The sequence below is a fragment of the Notolepis coatsorum genome (assembly GCF_963971535.1).
Source record: "Notolepis coatsorum genome assembly, chromosome: 15".
In the NCBI taxonomy this organism is placed as follows: domain Eukaryota; kingdom Metazoa; phylum Chordata; class Actinopteri; order Aulopiformes; family Paralepididae; genus Notolepis; species Notolepis coatsorum.
Window position 1 is genome coordinate 34877020 of NC_140179.1, and position 19871 is coordinate 34896890.

Below are 19871 nucleotides of genomic sequence, written 5' to 3' on the forward strand. Positions count from 1 at the left end.
CCAGGCTGGTAGGTCTCTGTAAAGGTAGATGTGTGTATCTTTTAGTCTGGTAGGTCTCTGTAAAGGTAGATGTGTGTATCTTCCAGGCTGGTAGGTCTCTGTAAAGGTAGATGTGTGTATCTTCCAGGCTGGTAGGTCTCTGTAAAGGTAGATTGTGTATCTTCCAGGCTGGTAGGTCTCTGTAAAGGTAGATCGATGTGTGTGTGTTCCAGGCTGGTCGGGGAGAGCGCGGATGAGCCCGTGAGAGAGGTGATGGAGGTGGCCACACTGGAGTCCACCCACCCCAAGATGTCCTTCTACTGCCGCTTCCGACGAGCCTTCTTCACCGTCATCAACCGAGTGCTGTTCATCCTGGCAGGTGAGAGGACCTGGGATGAACATGCAGTAGAAACGCAATAGAACTACACAGAGTAGACGACGGGCTTAGAATAGTACTGGAAACGGACATAAAAGTTCCACAGTGCGACCGTCGCAACAGGGCCTCACACATACAGTACAAAGAGAAAGCACCGCAAACTATATAGTACATTATACTCTCCATACTTTCAGTACTATGTGGTGTTAAACCTGTGCATACTACATACTATGTAGTCTTAAACCTGTGCATACTATGTAGTGTTAAATAGTGTTAAACCTGTGCATACTATGTAGTGTTAAATAGTGTTAAACCTGTGCATGCTACGTACTACTATGTAGTGTTAAACCTGTGCATGCTGTACTATGTAGTGTTAAACCTGTGCGTACTACGTAAGAAATGGCAAAGGTTTTAGAATGGGAGCATTTATTTGAGTTAGTTTCAACAGCATGTGTTTTCTGCATTAGTTTGGTGAGACGAGCAAGATGCAGAAAAATGGCAGAAAAACTAGTTGTGAAATAAGGAGGCACTGTTTTTTGAGTTTTTTTTGATAAATTTTTATTTTATTTTCAATTTCAACAAACTACAACACGAAATCAACATCAATAATAAAACAACAAGAATAATAATGATAAGACAATAATAAATACTTGTTACATATAGTTAAGGAGGCACTGTTAAAGGAACCATCAGTATTTTGTCTTGTGCAAACAGATCAAATATATCAACGAATTACAAATGAATTGGTAATCTCAAACTGAAATTCAACTTTATTATCCCCAATGGGAAACTTGACTTGTAGTCAGGGGCACAAGATTAAAAAACAACACAAGTACAGAACATCTCTCCTAGACACAACACACAAAGCACCGTCTAAAGTGCTAGATTACATGTGCAAATTGAGCAGGGTTATTTATTGCACAAGGAACGATATTTAAAATGCTAGATTACATGTGCAAATTGAGCAGGGTTATTTGCACAAGGAACGATATTTAAAATGCTAGATTGCATGAGCAAATTGAGCAGGGTTATTGTTGCACAAGGAACAATTTTTAAAATGCTAGATTGCATGTGCAAATTGAGCAGGGTTATTGTTGCACAAGGAACGATATTTAAAATGCTAGATTACATGTGCAAATTGAGCAGGGTTATTGCCGGGGGAACGATATTTAAAATGCTAGATTACATGTGCAAATTGAGCAGGGTTATTGCACTGGGAACAAAGGAGTTTTTACTCCTATTGCACTTAAACCGAGGAACTCTGAATCCACGACCTGAGGGTAGAGTCTCATGCATAGCGTGAAGGGGGTCGGTTTAAACTGTCCAATATAGACTTGGCATTGTGGAGAACTTGGCCGGTCAAAGAGAGCCAACAGGGGAGTCTGTGGGACGTCTTATCACCTTACCAGCAGTGACCTTCAATATAGAGCTCAGGTGGTTTCTATCTCTGTTCGGGTTACCATACCGAGCAATCATAGGGACTGTCATACAACTGGAATAGATGGATCCCTTCCCTGTGTTGTCACAGCAACCTCCTTTTGTAAACGGTGACACAGCGGTCCATCGAACTAATCCTCTCGTGATAAACTTTATCAAGGATTCTTTATTGGTACATGCAAAATGAGCGTTCCAAGAATGTACATTTGAGTAGCAATAACATTTCTATCAATTTTAGTTCTGTGCTGAATATCTGTTGGTTGTTGTGATCACTGTTGAACACTAATTTGACAGTAGGGTTAGAACAGTGCTCTGTGGACTAGAGTTCACCATTATTTAACCCTTTCACTACCACACTACAGAAGGTTAACCCTTTACTATCACACTACAGACAGTTAACCGTTTGTAGTGTGATAGTAAAAGGTTAACCTGCTGTCGTGCGGCAGTGAAAGGGTTAACCTTCTGTATTGTCGCAGTGAAAGGGTTAACCGTTTGGTAGTGTGGCAGTGAAAGTGTTAAATAGCCACTGGGCAGGATTATGTGCTGGACTGCCATCAACCCCCCAGGAAATACGTCCAGGACCCTCTTTGTTAGATTAGATTAAATATCAAAAGTAAACGCTCCACAGATATTGAGGTGTCTGCAGTAATACCGGTGTTGTCATGAGTTTATTAGTCATGGAAATTTCCACATCACCGTGGCAACCCTAGTTGGAAGGTGCCGTCGCTGACTCTGCAATCTCTCCGCAGTAATTGGCTGCGTCTGCGGTCTGGTGTACTACATGAAGTACCGCTGGAGGAGAGAGGAGGAGGAGACCAGACAGATGTACGACATGGTGGAGAGGATCATCGGTATGTAAACACCTGCTGCATTTAGTTCTGCCTGCTCTGTTTCTTCCCTCTTCATCTTGTTCTTCTTCTCAATCTTTTTCTTCTTCTCCTTCTTCGTCTCCTTCATCTGTTTCTTTTTTCTTCTTCTCCTTAATTTTTTTTCTTTTTTCTCCGTCTTTTTCTTCTCCTTTATTCTTTTCTTCTTCATCTTCCTCCTTTTCTTCTTTTACTTCATCTTTTTCTTCTTCTCCATTTTACGTTCTTGGATGATGTAATGTTGAAAGTAAGTACTTGCATGAATTACGCAGTACTCGCATTAATTACTGGAGTAATTATTTAGGTAAATCTATTTTTAGAACACATCTTAACCAGAGCTGTACGTAAACTTTTTTTTCACATAGCACTGGTGCTACAGAGGTTGATAGTTTTGTAGCACAGGCCAAAATCTTGTAGCACGAGTATAAAACGTGTTATATTTGTAACAGTCACAAATGTGCCTATTGTATTTCTGTTATTATTTAGTTGCAGTGCCATGTTTGGTCACTAAGTGGCGCTCCATTGTTTGTACCTGATGTAGCTACAGGTTTAATTAGATTTAAACCTGAGCCAGTGACTTCTTCACTTCCTGTTCCACCTGACGTCCGACAGCAGCGTCAAGCGTCAACTTGTTATAGTAGTTTCTCTAGTAACGATGTGGCTAGTAGGGATGCACGATTTTGGGAAAATATCTAATTGCATTTTTTCTGACGGATATTGCGATTGTGGTCAAATTTGCTATTATAATAAAAAAAATTAAGCAGCCCAACGGAGGTTTATTGTCAAATGAGGCTTGCATCTGGCCCAGGGTTATAAAAAAATCCAGGGCTTTTTTTGCCCCCTTTAACCCATCTTTCGCCAATGACTGATTCAGACGTCATTCCTCGCCATGCTTAACACTTTAATCGCCGGAAACGCCGTAACTCGTCATTGCCCGCCATGCTCATTCTGCCGAAGACGCCGTAACACGTCTTTGATATCAATATTTCAAAAATCTGTGATCTAAATCATATTTCTCCTCCGGGGACCTGAGATGTACTGCTGATCTCCACTCAACTCTCTAACGGTTCAAGAGCGCCATCTGGTGGCCGATCGGCAGATCGGCCAACAGGAAGTGACGTGCCAAACAGGAAGTGCTCATCCATATTTCGTCCGGGCACTCGCGATCGTTAGCCGGACTCCATCTCGACACACTGGATAATCAATCGCTCGCCCTAACTCAATAAACAACGTTATTTGGACGTATATAGTATTATACAACCTGGAAATGGTTCATCTAGATCAACATCCCATAATCGAAAACTGTCTACTCCAAGCTGATCGTCCAACGGCGCGAGGAAGATACGGTAAGATCCAGCGTTATTTTCTAACGTGTTCCATATAAACTGCTCTGATGATCATATGACCCACACTAAGTGAATGATATAACGTTGCCCACGGAATTATAAACGACCCCCCCGCCCATCCGGTCATCATCAGATGATGCGTAGTAACTTCTAGAAGTACCCCCAGTTGAAATTTAAAAAAAAACATACTTATATACTTTAGACCATATTTTAGTATGAATATGTGAATGAAAAAGTATAACGTTGCTACACCCTGAACAATGGATATAGGACATTGAATGGGCCATAATAATGTCAATTTAGCAATAGAATTTAAAAAGTTATAGCCCTGCAAAGAAGGGGAACTTCTCCATAGACAAATAGAGCTGGCTAGGGATGGTAAATTATGAATTTAACCATGGCGATCAAAGTGTTAATCTGCCAATGACGGATTACGCCGTCATCGAGATCAATATTTCAAATTTCTGTCTTGGTATTCATATTTCACCCACGGAGCCATGCAAATCTCCACTCAACTCTCCAGCGCTTCAATACCGCCACCTGGTGGCCGATCGGCGAGGTGCCAAACCGGAAGTGGGGGCCGGAAGTGCTTGGTGTCCCCCCTATTCCGTCCCCCACTCGCGATCGCTCCCGGGACTCCATCTTGACACACTGGATAATCGATCCGTTGCCATAACTCGATAAACAACATTATTTGGACGTATATAGTATTATTAGGGCTGTCAGTTTATCGCGTTAATTTGATTAATTAATTACACAGCAAATTATCCCGTTATGAAAATTAACTAAAAATTAATTAATTTTTTTAATAATACTTTTTTTTTTTATCTCATTCATTCCATAAGAATGTAGAATACACCTTTACAGACTTTTTTTTTTTAATATGGTCCATTTGCATGTTCTTGGTATCTGATTCTAGGGACATCTATGAATCTCAGGGAATGTATGGCAGTCAGAAATACTGTGGGCTAGATCCACAAAGAATGGATTGCACGGTGCAAGTTGCACCCTTACTTACAATTCATTATGAATTGAAAATGGGGGACCCTGATGTAAACAAGACGAAAGTCTTTCTCTGGTCTGCATCCCCTTAACAATTGTGTGTATTGAGCCGTACTGTATTGTACCCATTCTGCAATCTGTTAATAACATTTTCATTCAATCAATCTGCGCGGTGATAGATTCAATGAACATTTTATTTTGAGTAAATTGTAATGAACCAAATGAGAATATCAATACTTTTTTTTATCTTTGACTGTGAATAACACCATGCTCAAATTGACCAGACCTGAAAAATCTAAGCAAATTAATAGATGGAAGATGATTAAACAGAAGGTTTTGTAGATACAGTACTGAATTCTGCCATCCAGACGCATGCAATTTGAAATATGATTATAGAATATCAGGCATAAAATGGTAATGCGATTAAAATGCGATTAATTAATTACAAATCCTGTAATTAATTCGATAAATTTTTTTAATCGCCTGACAGCACTAAGTATTATACAACCTGGAAATGGAGCGCATAGATCAACATCCCATAATAGCGTTTTTTTTTTCTTATTTCGGGGGCACCGAATTTCTATGATGAATTAAAAAAAAATTACAGTCTTCGTCCCCATGTTTGATAACGTAATGTTAATGTCTCCATATATAGAGCTCTACGCTAACCTTTTTTCCAAGGAGCACATGTGCTCCTAAATAAAATTTAAATAAATAAAATCTAAATAAAAATTTAGGAGCACACAAAGAAATTTAGGAGCACAGTGTTCAAGTAACACAAGAGCTAGGCTAACGTGCAGCCAGATAGTTTTCTACTGAACGCAGGAAACTGGTATCTATCATCTTGTCTTTCTCTGGAGAAGACGGTAAGCTAATTTCCCAAAATGTTGGAGTGTTCCTTTAAAGGTCCCATGCATTATAAATAGCCTTTTCCAGTGTTTAGCATTGTTTCTTAGCAATGGGGGATTATATCAATGTGGTCTGTGTCTCTCTCCTGCTCTCTCTCTCTCTCACTTGCTCGTTCTCTCTCTCTCACTCTCTCACTCTCTCTCTCTCTCGTATGTATCACGCTGTGTGGTTTGACTGTCACTCAAAGCGCTTATGGGCGGAGCCCAGCCAAATCAGCTTGAAATCTTGAACTAGAAAAATGCTGTTTTTGAGTACTTGATTAGAAATATAAAACAATGATTTTTGGGGGGGGGGGAAACCTTACAGATGTGTTCCATAGACTCACAGGAATTGTGTAAAGTTGCCCAAATAGTGAAAGGAATAGCAATGCATGTCCCCTTCAAGAATTCATAGTTCAGTTAATGGTGAGGGAGAGAACCCTTGAGTTTGTAACGGTGCCTGGATGTGAAATATTGCACATTGCACTGTGCAATACTCCAATTCAGCCATTGGCAATTCAGCCGTTGGGTGGGGGGGCGCTGTTGAGCGGGCCTGTGACCAGACCTGAAAGCGCCCCTGGCTCTGCGGCTCTGCAGCTGCATGCTATTCGCAAATCCACTGCTGTAGCCGTCCTCCCGCTGCAGCCGTCGTTATCATAACACTACACACATATCATAATGTTTACAGCAAACTGTAGTTGATCACCAGGTATGTTTTATTAACGTAGAATAATTCATATAAGAAAAACGATAGGGAAATCTCTTACCTTTCTCCACTGGTTAAAAATGCCAGGAACTGAAATTGAAACTTGCTGTGCGCCGCGGTGATATGTGTTTATTATGAAATGACAATTGCGTGTTGACACGCCCACTGCGCGAAGCCTCCTAAATAACTTTTTCCAGTTTGCACATATCTATTATCTATGACTAATTCTATCTATTTTTAGGGGCAAATGCGATTGAAATAGTCGCGCTGTGGTTACATGACGTCATTGCTATTTTAGAGCTGCTCTACCGGTTACACGGTATAGTCAAAATCCATACCGTAGAGCAAATTCATACCGTTTATACCGTCCACCCCTACATCAAACTGTCTCTCAACTAAGACATCCAACAAACTAAGACATCCAACTGTCTTTCAACTAGGCATCCAACAAACTAAGACATCCAACTGTCTTTCAACTAGACATCCAACAAACTAACACATCCAACTTTTCTTTTCTTTTTTAACCTACTTTCTATAGAACTTCATTCTTAGATGCTTCTATAGAAAGTAGGTAAAACAACAAAAAATATGTTTTATTTGCCTTATAGGGGGGGGGGGGGGGGGGGAATGTTTTATTTGCCCTATATAGCGGGGGGGGGGGGTTCTTTTCCCTAAGATTTTTTTTTACCTACTTTCTATAGAAGCAGCTGGGAGGTGCACTGTTTTAAGTGAGCGTGGATTATTGAATTGATTGATTGATTGCTAATTTTATTACTGTCCGCCTTGTTTCCAACTGGTTAAGTTTAGGCACTCTTTCGAAGTTGCTCTCTTTCGAAGTTGGTTACGGTTAGAGTTTGGAATCAGGGCTGGTGGTCTATCGCCCTGCTCTAAAGACAAACTCTAACCTTAACCAACTTCGAAAGAGTGCCTAAACTTAACCAGTTGGAAACAAGGCGGACAGTAATAAAATTTGCAATCAATCAATAAATTCAATAGTCCACGCTCACTTAAAACAGTGCACCTCCCAGCTGCTTCTATAGAAAGTAGGTAAAAAACAATTAAAAATACAAATAGCAATTAATCAATTCGCGCGATTTTTATTTTGTTCCACAATGACGCATGACCCATCAATTACATCATCCAACACGACTCATCAATTACATCATCCAACATTGTTTAAGAAACTAAGACATTCGCCATGACAGAATAGTTTTTCATTTAGTCTTTATGACCCTATCACCATATCCTTTCGTAATGTTACTGTCCGGCTTGTCCGCCATCTTGCTTTCATCTCTCATGGCGGAGTGATGGTAATGCGGTTGTGGGCGGGTCCTGGGACCAAGAGTGTTGGGTTATGACAAATACCCATGTGTAAGTTGACTGTTTCAGCCAATCGGAATCGAGAAATTTGCATGCCGTTGTATAATTGTTGTTTGTCGTGTGCAGATGTGTTGAGGAGCCACAACGAGGCCTGCCAGGAGAACAAGGAGCTGCAGCCCTGCCTGCCCATCCCCCACGTCAGGGACTCCCTGGTCCTGCCTCAAGATAGGTCAGTATCCATAGATATATATCACTATAGATGGCGTAGTTCACCGGTGGCCATCTTGCTTGAGTGGACTACTGCTTTACGGTGATCTGCACAAACAAAAATACTCTTAAACTCGCTGAAATCTTGACTGATTTACAAATGTTGGTTTATTACAAACGTTATTATTAACGTGGCTATGATTCCTCCTTGGAAGAAGATTTCTTTTTCATATCAAAGTCCATTATAAGTATGCAGTATGATAACTACATCTCTGACGTTTTTAACAAACCAAACGGTTGAAAATTTAGCAAGCTATGGTTATTTCAATAGTACATGCACCATAGACATGCATGTTATGAGTGGGCGTGCTCCACCCACGCAAGATGGCCGCCATGTGGCAATGTCGGTCTTCATTGGCCAGCAGCGCGGGTGAGTCATCTAGTGTTATATATATATCTGTCAGTATCGACCTGCAGGGACTAGGGTCCTGCTTCAGGATAGGTCAGTATCGACCTGCAGGGACTAGGGTCCAGCTTCAGGATAGGTCAGTATCAACCTGCAGGGACTAGGGTCCTACTTCAGGATAGGTCAGTATAAACCTGCATTATCCTGGTCAGCTAACCAGGGTTTCTTACACAAGGCTGGAAAGTATGGGACCTCATTTTCACCATTTCAAGATACTTGAAAGCATGGGGGGAAAAAAGACGAAAGATATACTGGGAAATCTTCCATGGGAATGAATGAAAATTCCCAGGAAATTTACCAGCATTTTGGGAGAGCTTAGAATGTTTAACTACAACTAAAAATGAGTTCAACACTTTAAAATTCAACACTTAATAAAACTTAAGCCTCCTGGCCAAATCTATTGGAAACGCATGCATCATCAGTCAGTTGCCTTTCTTGATGACTGAGTCTTCTTGGACAAGTGGCTTCATATAGAAACAGGGTTTTCAAACGAGATGGTGCCGAGTCCAAACCAGGGGGCGGACCGGAGGGGGGCTGTGGCAGCACGGTGGTGTAGTGGTAACACTGTCGCCTCACAGCAAGAAGGTCCAGGGTTCGATTCCCGCTTGGGGACCAGGTTTCCGCGATGCCAGTTACCCAGGTGGGGTATCTCCTGGGCCTTTCTGTGTGGATTTTGCATGTTCTCCCCGTGCTCGCAAGGCCCCCCCCCCCCCCCCCCCCCATAAGAGAAACCCAATGGAAAAACATGCAAAACAACAGATCGCTAACGCTGTTGCGTCCGTGACGAAGACAAGCAGGAGCACTTGGATGGTCCCCGGGCGTGGCTCACGCCACAGCCCTCGTCTGCTCCCGGCTGCCCTTGGGGGGGTAGGACGACGGGATGGGTTAAGCGCAGAGGAGTATCGCATCGGCGATCCTACAAGACAATGCATGCATGTGTGTTCCGGTGTGTGTTCCGGTGTGTGCCGCATTGAGTGTCGTTGCATGCCAATTAAAGACCTCTGCGACAGGTCCTGCATTATTATTATTATCTCCCAGGCAAATAAAGAAAAGCCATTTGTTGTAATTTCCTGCAACTTAAAAACACTTTTTCAATAAAATAGCAAACAAGTTATTTATTTAAGTACAGTGTGTAAGATTACACAGTGGTTTAACATTGAACACACGTATATGTATGTCTTAATTATTATTCCGTCTCTCCCGACTCCCGCAGAAAGAAAATGAAGAAGGTTTGGGACCGGGCCGCGACCTTCCTGTCGGCCAACGAGTCGAGGGTCCGAACGGAGACCCAGAGGATCGGCGGAGCGGACTTCCTGGTCTGGAGGTGGATCCAGCCGTCACTCGGCTGCGACAAGATATCACTCATGCCCTCCAAAGTCTGGCAAGGCAAAGGTAACGCCGGACACTTCCTTAACGCCATCTTTTTCTTTCATAGATTCGGTAACGGTAGGAAATGAAGAGCCTGTGGCCCTTTTTTTTTTGAGTTTCCCCCCAAAAAAGATCAAAGAATCGGATTCTTTGACGTAGCCGCCACAAGCGGCAACCTTCGCAGTAATAGTTGATTGTGTTTTGAAGAGGTTTGGAGGGCGTCGCCTGTGATTATTTGAACCCATTTCATAGCCCATTGACTTACCAGAGCATCGCTAATAACTGCAGCACACGCTTTTTTATAATGAACTGAAATGACACGCAATTTGTCACAAATTAGATGGGCTTCTTAACACTTTCTATGCCACTCACGAGTTTTCTCGGAATTATTAATATCTCGTTGAAAGCCACTCACGAGATTTCTCTGATTTTTTTTATTTTTTTTTAATATATATGTGATCTGAAATCATATTGCATCACGCGAGCCTACCCTAGTCTACCCGAGCGCCGCTGGCGATCAGATGTGGAAAAAAGCGCCCCCTATCGTCTCCCAGATGACATAAGGGATTTTGGAATGGACTCAATGAAAATGGATGGGGGAAAAAATCCTGTACTCCACATTTTCCAGTCCACTGATGCAGTCGCGGTTATCAGAGTTCATTCTGGAGCCTCTGAGCCCCGCGGAATCATGTGTTCTACTGTACACACGTTGGATCTATACACTTATCGATTTTTTCGAATGGTGATCAGGAATTGGAATATACCAGTTGGATACCATCTGATGTCAGGTAAGGAATCTATGTTATCAGTGTTAGGATAATCAGACTCATTTTGATGAAGATATAAGCTGTTTTGTGAAATGTCCTCTATCGGTTTCACTGTAAAAATCCAAGAGGAAATGAACACGGCGATTATCCGTGCGCGGCTCGAATGGGCGTGCGTGTACGTATAATATTGATCATCTAGCGTTTATTTGAAAACGATTCATAAATAGGCCGACAAATATCAACGTTCTGGAATATTCCAGTAAAAGACGATTATCATAGAATGGCCCAGAATGGACTGTTTTTTACCTCAAAACGGGTGCTTTTCAAAATGCTCTCAAACGGAAATGAAGCGATAAAAAACCACTCTACCTTGACAGCACTGACTGGAAAAGGATTCTTTGATAAGCGACGGGCAGATTAGACACATAGCCATAATTTAAAACTAACTCTTAACTCTGGCGCCACTAACTCTAACTCTGGCGCCACCTGGTGCCACTGAAAGTGTTAATGTGGAGGATGCCCTTGAATGTAACCAACCGATTGTGTTGTGATTGCAGCAGCTATTTATGATTGGAAGAACACATTCTCCGTTGTGTGTGTGTGGTCCGCTCTCCTCTCGGCGAGTTGATAGTTAGAGTGAAGTATCTGCAAATCATCAAATTACTAAAATCAGATGTGGAGCCAGATATCCAATGAGTCAAATGGTCGCTAAATTCCCATCTTGCTGAACCAAACCCCCTACAGCGTAGTGTAGTCTAACATGAATATACAGCAAGGAAACAAACACTGGCCACCAGCCGAACGCTGGTACATTCCGGCTGCGTCTCGTAGGTTCGACTACTACAGTAAACCGACGTTTGGAGGTTCTTTTAGGCCGTGATCGGATTGGACCCCTTTTTCTTGCGCTCAAACGTGAGACGCAGTGGTGTACATGTACTTGGAGTGGAAAGTGCACAGGGTGGCTTATCAAGCGTATTAGGGATGGGATTTTCAAATATTCTAATAGTTGTATTTTCCCTTGTTTTACCGGCAACTACACTGTGTAGTGTATTGAGAGGGGACCCTATTAACTGTTACACCGCTGAACGGCATGCTGGGTACAGGTAGGTAGTTAGCCACGTAGCATAACTGTCTGTTAACAGATGGGAGAACAGACCGATTTCCGTAATTTTGTGAGTTTTGTCCATCCCTAAAACGTATCGAATAACATTAGCCACGTTAGCTAGCTTCATTAACATTAGCTTGCGAGTGATGTGCCTCAGCTAAAGTTACATCTGTTACATAATTGACTACCGTTAGCATTGGTAGCTAGCTAACGTTGGCTACTATCGATATGTTTTCAACACTGATATCAACGGTAGGTTACTCACCGGGAATCTGCACCACACTGCTCACAGCCCTCCCCTCCCCCCCTGCTATTATGCCTGAATATCCCCAAGGGGATCAATAATAATAATAACAACTAATAAATGACAGAATAAAAGCAATGCATATGGTGCAGTAAGGCTGTCCCTGAACCCTGTTTTTAGGGTTCGAACGTTTGCCAGGGTTTATCGAACGAACGTTCGAACGTTCTTTTTATTTATTTTGTAATTAAAACTTTCTTTAATAATTTTATTTTTAATAATAAAGTAAAAAATGAATAAACGCTTGCCGATTGGTGGTAACAGCAGAGGCGGGTGCAAGCAGTGTGACGTAATTGGCAGAATCGCCTCTCAATCAAAATTGTTCTATTGCATTGGTTGAGAGCTCTGGTTGAGACAATAGTATCCCGCTACAGCCCGGCAGACCATACTGGTTGAGCCGAGCGCCGGGGGGACGCGCCGCTTCACATCGCCTCAACCCTGTGCGCCTCCTTTTTTTTTTTTTCACCGAACGTTCAAACCCATTAATTAAAGTCTGAATGTCAGCGTAACGAACGAACGCTCAGCCTTATGGTGCAGACATAAGAATAGGTATAAAAGACAATAAAAGTAGTGCAATATAGAACATGCAGACATACGAATAAGTATAATAAGTACAGTGTTGCTCGAAAACCATGTGAACCCCCTGGAACAGCCAAACACCCCACACTTCAAGAGACGCACCCCCTGATGAAGCACGTCATGACCGAAGGATCATATAAAGGAATATCTTATCTTTTAAAGCAGTTTTGTGTTTCTATGTAGAATATTTAGGCTGCTATACGTTTTGAAATGGCCACTGGCACATGGCAGTATTTCTTTAACAGAAACAGGAACTACTTTGCTGTTGCTGAGGCAACCAGGCTCTGGGCGTTAGCTGCTGTAGCTTGTTGCCATATTATATGTTGCCATATTATTGTGGGATATTGGTTTGTGTGCGAGCCTACGTAAGCACATGTCATATTTAGTTTTACAGGAAGAAAACCAAAATTGTTATTATAAGAATACGAAGAAATTGATTTATATCTCTCAATAAATGAGATTATCGAGGGAAAGTTTATTTATTTCAGTAATTAAATTAAAAAAGTGAAAATCATATATATTGCATAGATTCATTACACACAGGGTGAAATATTTCAAGCCTTTATTTCTTTAAACTCTTATGGCTTACAGTTCATGAAAACCCAAAATTCAGTATCTGAGAGAATTTTGAATATTACCCGAAAGAAAAAAATAATATATATATATTACAGAAATGTCTGCCTACTGAAAAGTATATGCACTCAATACTTGGTCGGGGCTCCTTTTGCATGAATCAGTGCGGCGTGACATGGAGGCAACTAATATATTTCATCAATATTCAAATTTATTGAGATGCAGCTGTAGATGTTTTCTTTTGTTTTGGCATATATTGTTAAATAGACGCACAATATGACAGGAGAAGTGATGAATGGTTAAAAGGGCATTTTCCATTTAATCTTTACTTTAATTGCATGATAGGCTGTGATTAATATTGACAGCACTAAATATATAATGTATAATTTTTTTTTAATTTAATCTTTACTTTAAATGCATGATAGGCTGTGGTTAATATTGTAATATTGACAGCCCCAAATATATATATATTTGTTTTTTATGAACTCTTCAAACCGACACAAGTTGAAACATGTCTTTTTCTTGTTTCCTCTCAGCATTCCCTCTAGACAGGAGGAACTCGCCTCCTAACAGCTTAACACCATGTCTGAAGATCAGGAACATGTTTGATCCAGTCATGTGAGTACCTGCTTCTTTATGTTCTCGGATCTGCTCCTTTTGTACATAATTCACATGCATGTAAAGGAGGAGGCCGTGACTAAACCTCACCCTGTGCCAGCGGCTCGGGAGGTAGAGCAGTCGTCTGGTAATCCGGAGGTTCCCGGTTCGATTCTCCAGGCAGTGTTGTAGTCGAGTCACTAAATCTCGAGTCCAAGTCGAGTCTAGAGTCCCCCAGTGTCCGAGTCACCAAAGAAGAGGTTGAGTCCCCATTACTCTAGTCCAGCGGTTCCCAAACTTTTTTGGCCGTGCACCCCCTGTCACCTCCCGACCTAGCTGACGCACCCCCCAATGGGTTTCTGTTAGAAAAAATTGTTGCTGGTCTCCGTGCACAGATGAAGCACACCTGTGTCAGACACGCCCGAGACATTATTGTTTATTATTATTATTATTATTAAAACGTACGTTTTTTATTAAAACGTTTCTTGAATTTCATGATTTACACAGTGAAAATCCCCATTTGAAATAATGTATATTAGTTATATTTATTAGGCATAAAAAAAATATTGTTTGGTTCCTGTTGGTTGTCAGTTAAGGCCATGAGTAGGTAGGGAATTTATTTTATTTTATCTCTTCCCACGGCGACTATGGATAGGGAATTTCTTTATTTAATTAAAATGTTCACGACAACATGGATGCATGTACTCTGCCAGCATGTTTAATATCCATAATACTAAAGGTTTGACTTAAGATTTTTATGAAATTTTATTGTAAAAAGAAAAGAAAAAATCTTTATTTTTTTTTAACCACCATTAGCCTTTTCATGTCACGCACCACCTAGAGGGCGCACCACAGTTTGGGAACCACTGCTCTAGTCCAAGTCATCAAGGTTGAGTCTGAGCTGACATGCAAATAAAAAAAGGTCTACATTAAACATAAATCACACAGCGGTCACCATTTCAAAGGGAGTTTATTTACTTTGTGACGCAATAGCCAAATAAATGCCAAATGATTAGGGCCCATTACAAAATGAATCTAAAATAAATAACTATCAATTAACAAGTCAGAGTCTTCATCTGCACCTTCCGAGTCCGAATGCAGTCAATGCTCGAGTCCAAGTCATCAGTGTCCAAGTCGAGTCACGAGTCCTGGACTCGAGTACTACAACACTGCCCTCCTCAAGGACACTAACTGCTCCCGATGAGCAGCTTGGCACCTCGCATGGTCGCCTCCGCCGTCGGTGTGTGAATGTGAGAGAATGGGTCAAATATGAGGAACAAAAATTGTAAAGCGCTTTGGATAAAAGCTGTTATATAAATGCAGGCATTTAATTAAATATGGCTCAGGATTCTATGGTGAATTCCGTCACACCGACTGGCCTGATCCAAGGCCTTGACCCTGGTATCTGGTTTGTGTCTCTCCAGGGAGGTTGGGGAGAACTGGCACCTTGCCATCCACGAGGCCATCCTGGAGAAGTGCAGCGACAACGATGGGATTGTCCACATCGCCGTCGACAAGAATTCCCGCGAGGTTCGTGCTCATCATCTCCTAATCGATTACCCGTGTTCCAATCTTATTTTCACAACCTTCTAGCGGCACGTTTCATAGGACATTTCGGTAACTCTGAAAGCATCATTAGCTATCATTAGGGATAGGCATCGATTTTTGAATATATCCAAATAGTCATATTATTAAAATAATATACCGGTAATTGTTTATGCGAATATCGCTTTGTCCCAAATATATTTTTTCCCTTGTTTTTACCGGAAACTCCACTGTGTAGTGTATTGAGAGGGGACCCTATTAACTGTTACACCGCTGAGTGGGATGTACAGCTCGCTAGTTAGCCAGGTAGCATTGCAGTCTGTTAACAGCTGGGAGAACGGAACAGAAAGATGAAGAAAGAGCGACTGGAGTTGTTACATTGTGCAGGTTTGCCATGTTCAATTGGTATTCAAAATGTTTCCAGTGACTATGGAATAGTAATTCTGTGAGTTTTTGGCCACCCCTATAAAAATTGTGTGAACACGATAACTCTAGCGCCACCATCAGGCCACATTCTCAGTTTTAAAATGAGTGCATCTCCTGATCCGTTAGTTTTGCAGTCATGAAACTGAGATGCAGAGATACCTGAACACATTTTCCATAAGGACCTATGATGTCTGCCATATTGGAATGTCCTACATTTAGAATTTATTTTTAAAAACACTGTTTTCCCCGCTCCCCCCTACCTTATCACCAGTCTTGCTGTAGGCTGTAAGTAATGTGTTGTATATCCCGTGTATGCTAGTTGTCAAGGTCTTCTTGTTTTTCTGCGTTTTACCCTGTTTTATTGCAGTAAATGTCAAGGCTACTGAGTCAGACTCTTAATCCCCCAACCCACCCCTCTCTCTCTCTCTCTCTCTCTCTCTCTCTCTCTCTCTCTCTCTCTCTCTCTCTCTCTCTCCTCACAGGGCTGTGTCTATGTGAAGTGTCTCTCTGCAGAGCATTCAGGGAAAGCCTTCAAGGCACTTCACGGCTCGTGGTTTGACGGTAAATTAGATGCTTGATAACCTTCACAATTACAAGGCATTGGCTACCGTCTGGTTTTGCTCCTCTTTGGATCTTTTTCCGTCTAATTAAAAGCTAGTTGTAGTTTTTTTGTTTGTGGGCAGCACATGCTCTGTTCCTTATTGTTGATCACTGTCTGTTTTTCAAAGTATATTGAGACTAAAAACACACTTCTTCAATCAATATCTGAACATTTTAAAATAATAACCTTGTACTGTCTTTTATGCACTAATTGACTGTAGCACTAAAGTTCAACACTGTTTGACGAACAATCTTACTGACCCTTAGCTGTCAGATATCTGTATGTGATTTAGGACCACATATGAAAGTGGCCCTGAAACTACCATAATTGTCTGTCCGTTAATGTCGCACCAAACGACCAAATCAAATTCCTTGTATGTGTAAACTACTTGGCATTCTGATTCTGATTATACAGCACAAGTACAGTACAGCTCACCCTCTCCACTCTCTCCCCTCTCTCTCCTCCCCTCTCTCCCCTCTCTCTCCTCTCTCCCTCCTCTCTCTCTCCCCTCTCTCCTCCCTCCACTCTTTCTCCACTCTCTCTACCCTCTCCCCTCTCTCTCCTCTCTCCTCTCTCCCCTCTCTCCCGATCTCCACTCTCTCTCCTCTCCCCCCTCTCCACTCTCTCTCCTCTCCCCCTCTTTCTCTCTTTCCTCTCTCCGCTCTCCCTCTCTCCTCTACCCCTCTTTCTCTCTTTCCTCTCTCTCTCTCCTCTCCCCTCTTTCTCCTCTCATCTCCCCCCGCTCTCTCTCCCCCATCTCTCTCTCCCCCCTCCCTCTCTCCTCGCTCTCATCTCCCCCCCCCCCCCCCCGCTCTCTCTCTCCTCTCCCCTCTCTCTCTCTCCCCCCCTCTATCTCTCTCTCCCGCCCTCTCTCTCTCCCTCCCCCCCTCTCTCTCTCCCCCGCGGCAGGCAAGCTGGTGACTGTGAAGTATCTGCGCCTGGACCGTTACCACCAGCGGTTCCCCCAGGCTGTGGGCAGCGACACTGCGCTGAGGGCGTCCAGCGTTCACATGAACACCATGTCCCGCCTGCACCAACGCACCGGCTCTGCCACCTGCACCGGCTTCTCTTGAGAGTGAGCGAGAGAGGGAGAGAGAGAGAGAAGGGGGGGCGACACTTAAAAGATGACCGACTAACGCTCCCGACCTCCACGCCGCCCCTCGGGTTTCTTTCCCCCAGCGCCTGGCGCCACAAGCTGCCTCTCTTCCCTCTGCTCTCCCTCCCTCAGCCTCCATGCTCGGTGTTGGTCTCTCTCCCCTTCTCTCTCCCCTTCTCTCTCTCCCTCTCTCTCTCGTCGGCTTTTCAAACATCGACCAGGAGATGAGTTCAAAGGGGAAGTTCCTATTTAATTGAGGGGATGTGTGGTGGTGGATGGGGGGGGGGTGGACCTTGAGACTTCATTCCCTGCCTCGCCCCTGGGAGCTTGCTGGCTTCTGACTTCTCTGAGCTGTGGTGTATTTTTTTATTTGGGGGGGGGGGGGGGGGGGCATATTGTTGAAAAACACACAGAACTCTCTCTCCAGACCACTTGAGACACCAACGAGGAAGAGAGGGATGGGATGCTGGGATTTTTTTGTTTTTATTTTATTTTTTGCATGAGAACGCTGTTGTCAGCTGTTCGTCGGTGCAGTGGACACTAAATCATTTCTTTCTTTATTTTTTTGTATTACAAATCATGCTACGAAATTTAACAAGGAAACTAAAGGCTTCCAGTTCAAACAACGGCATATTTAGAAAAAAGGAAAAGAAAAAATAAAGACGCGTGCGTGAATGACAGATTCCTGCTCCATCCTCTTTTTTTTTTTTTTTTTTTTTTTTTTTATAAACAAAACTGGGTCTTATGTTTGAGTTCCGTTGGGCAATACGTGGAAATAGCTGCATGTACTGGTGAAAGTATGCCTCTATTTAAGCTTTTGAATTATAACATATTAATTATAACATGGATGTTTATTTCCTGAAGATATTTGAGGTGATGTATTCCCTGTTTATTATTTTTTATTTTTTGGGGTGTTTTTTCTTTGTCGATTTTTCTTTTTATTATATTTTTTTGCGAGCTAAGAAGGCATGCACAAAACTTAAAAAGACGGGGTGCTGTAAATACATATGAATGGTGGCGGTAGCTTTGTCGACTTCTGTATAAAAAAGCTAAAACCATAACCTCATTTTCCTTGCTGCTCAATACTCAGAACTGACTGCATCTGTATTCAGAGGCAAAAGCTTATTATAGGGGAGGGAAAGACTCAGGGGTGTGCACTGACTCAGGGGTGTGCACTGACTCCAGATCTGTTGCTAGTGTGTTTGGGGCGGACAGAGAGAGTAGGCGAGGGAAGTGCCCAGGGGTGTGCACTGACTCCAGATCTGTTGCTAGTGTGTTTGGGGTGGACAGAGAGAGGGAGTAGGCGAGGGAAGTGCCCAGGGGTGTGCACTAACTCCAGATCTGTTGCTAGTGTGTTTGGGGCGGACCGAGAGAGTAGGCGAGGGAAGGGCTCAGGGGTGTGCACTGACTCCAGATCTGTTGCTAGTGTGTTTGGGGCGGACCGAGAGAGTAGGCGAGGGAAGGGCTCAGGGGTGTGCACTGACTCCAGATCTGTTGCTAATGTGTTTGGGGTGGACCGAGAGAGTAGGCGAGGGAAGGGCTCAGCCAGGAGTGTGTGGACAGAGTAGTTATAGCTTTGTAGTAAAAGGGCAACTGTATGGATGGTTAATCAGCCATAGTATTTCTGGCTTGCTTTTCATTGTATTCCATTTATGGCCATTCTTTATCCCCCCCCCCCCCCCCCCTGTTTAAAGAAATCCCCAGAGGCTCTCGTCGGATTATATTCCAGTGTATTCCCATGTTATATTGTTATTTTTAATATGTTTAACTGTTTTGTTTTTTAACCTCGTTCTTCCATCCACACAGACATCTTTAGCTGGAAGTGTCCCTGAGAAAACATTTTGTACACAAAATCCTGACCGTGATGTGCCAGAAATGTTTTGACATTTTTAGGGGATTTCCCTACGTGTACGTTTTTGATATGAGCAGTGTGCGTTTTCTTGGGGTTTCCTCTGTTCATCTCCCAGCATTGTTGTCTATGTGTGTTATTATAATTTCTTTATGTCCATGGTCAAAAGTTCCATAAGAGCACATAGAGTCCCAGCGTCTACATGTCAGGCTCATATTCCTTTGGTCATTTCACGCATACGACATTTCCTGCCATGTTAAACATCTACTTTGTCATTAGTGGTTCTTGATCGTAATCCAGCCATGTTCATGAAGTTGAAGAAATATACCCCCTCCCCCAGTTCCGAAATCAGGATGAAGACTAATAAGCTGATTTTAATAGTGTTCGACTCCCAAGTATTGCAGCCCCATAGGAGAGTGTCGATTACTTGGAAGTTAGATAAAGATTTCTTTTTTCTTTAGGACCTGTGTAT

General features: G+C 42.5%; 1 protein-coding gene across 1 annotated transcript in view; it reads left to right on the forward strand.

The window, feature by feature from the left end:
* Positions 1–17809, forward strand: part of lemd3 (LEM domain containing 3) — a 45238-nt gene extending 27429 nt beyond the window's left edge. Inside the window, exons 6-13 of the mRNA XM_084330965.1 lie at positions 213–358; positions 2542–2643; positions 8046–8148; positions 9806–9984; positions 13822–13903; positions 15307–15412; positions 16336–16414; positions 17364–17809. Coding sequence (XP_084187091.1) covers positions 213–358; positions 2542–2643; positions 8046–8148; positions 9806–9984; positions 13822–13903; positions 15307–15412; positions 16336–16414; positions 17364–17527 — 961 coding nt within the window. The 3' untranslated portion in view covers positions 17528–17809. The remainder of the gene's footprint in view (positions 1–212; positions 359–2541; positions 2644–8045; positions 8149–9805; positions 9985–13821; positions 13904–15306; positions 15413–16335; positions 16415–17363) is intronic.
* The last annotated feature ends 2062 nt before the right edge of the window (positions 17810–19871 follow it).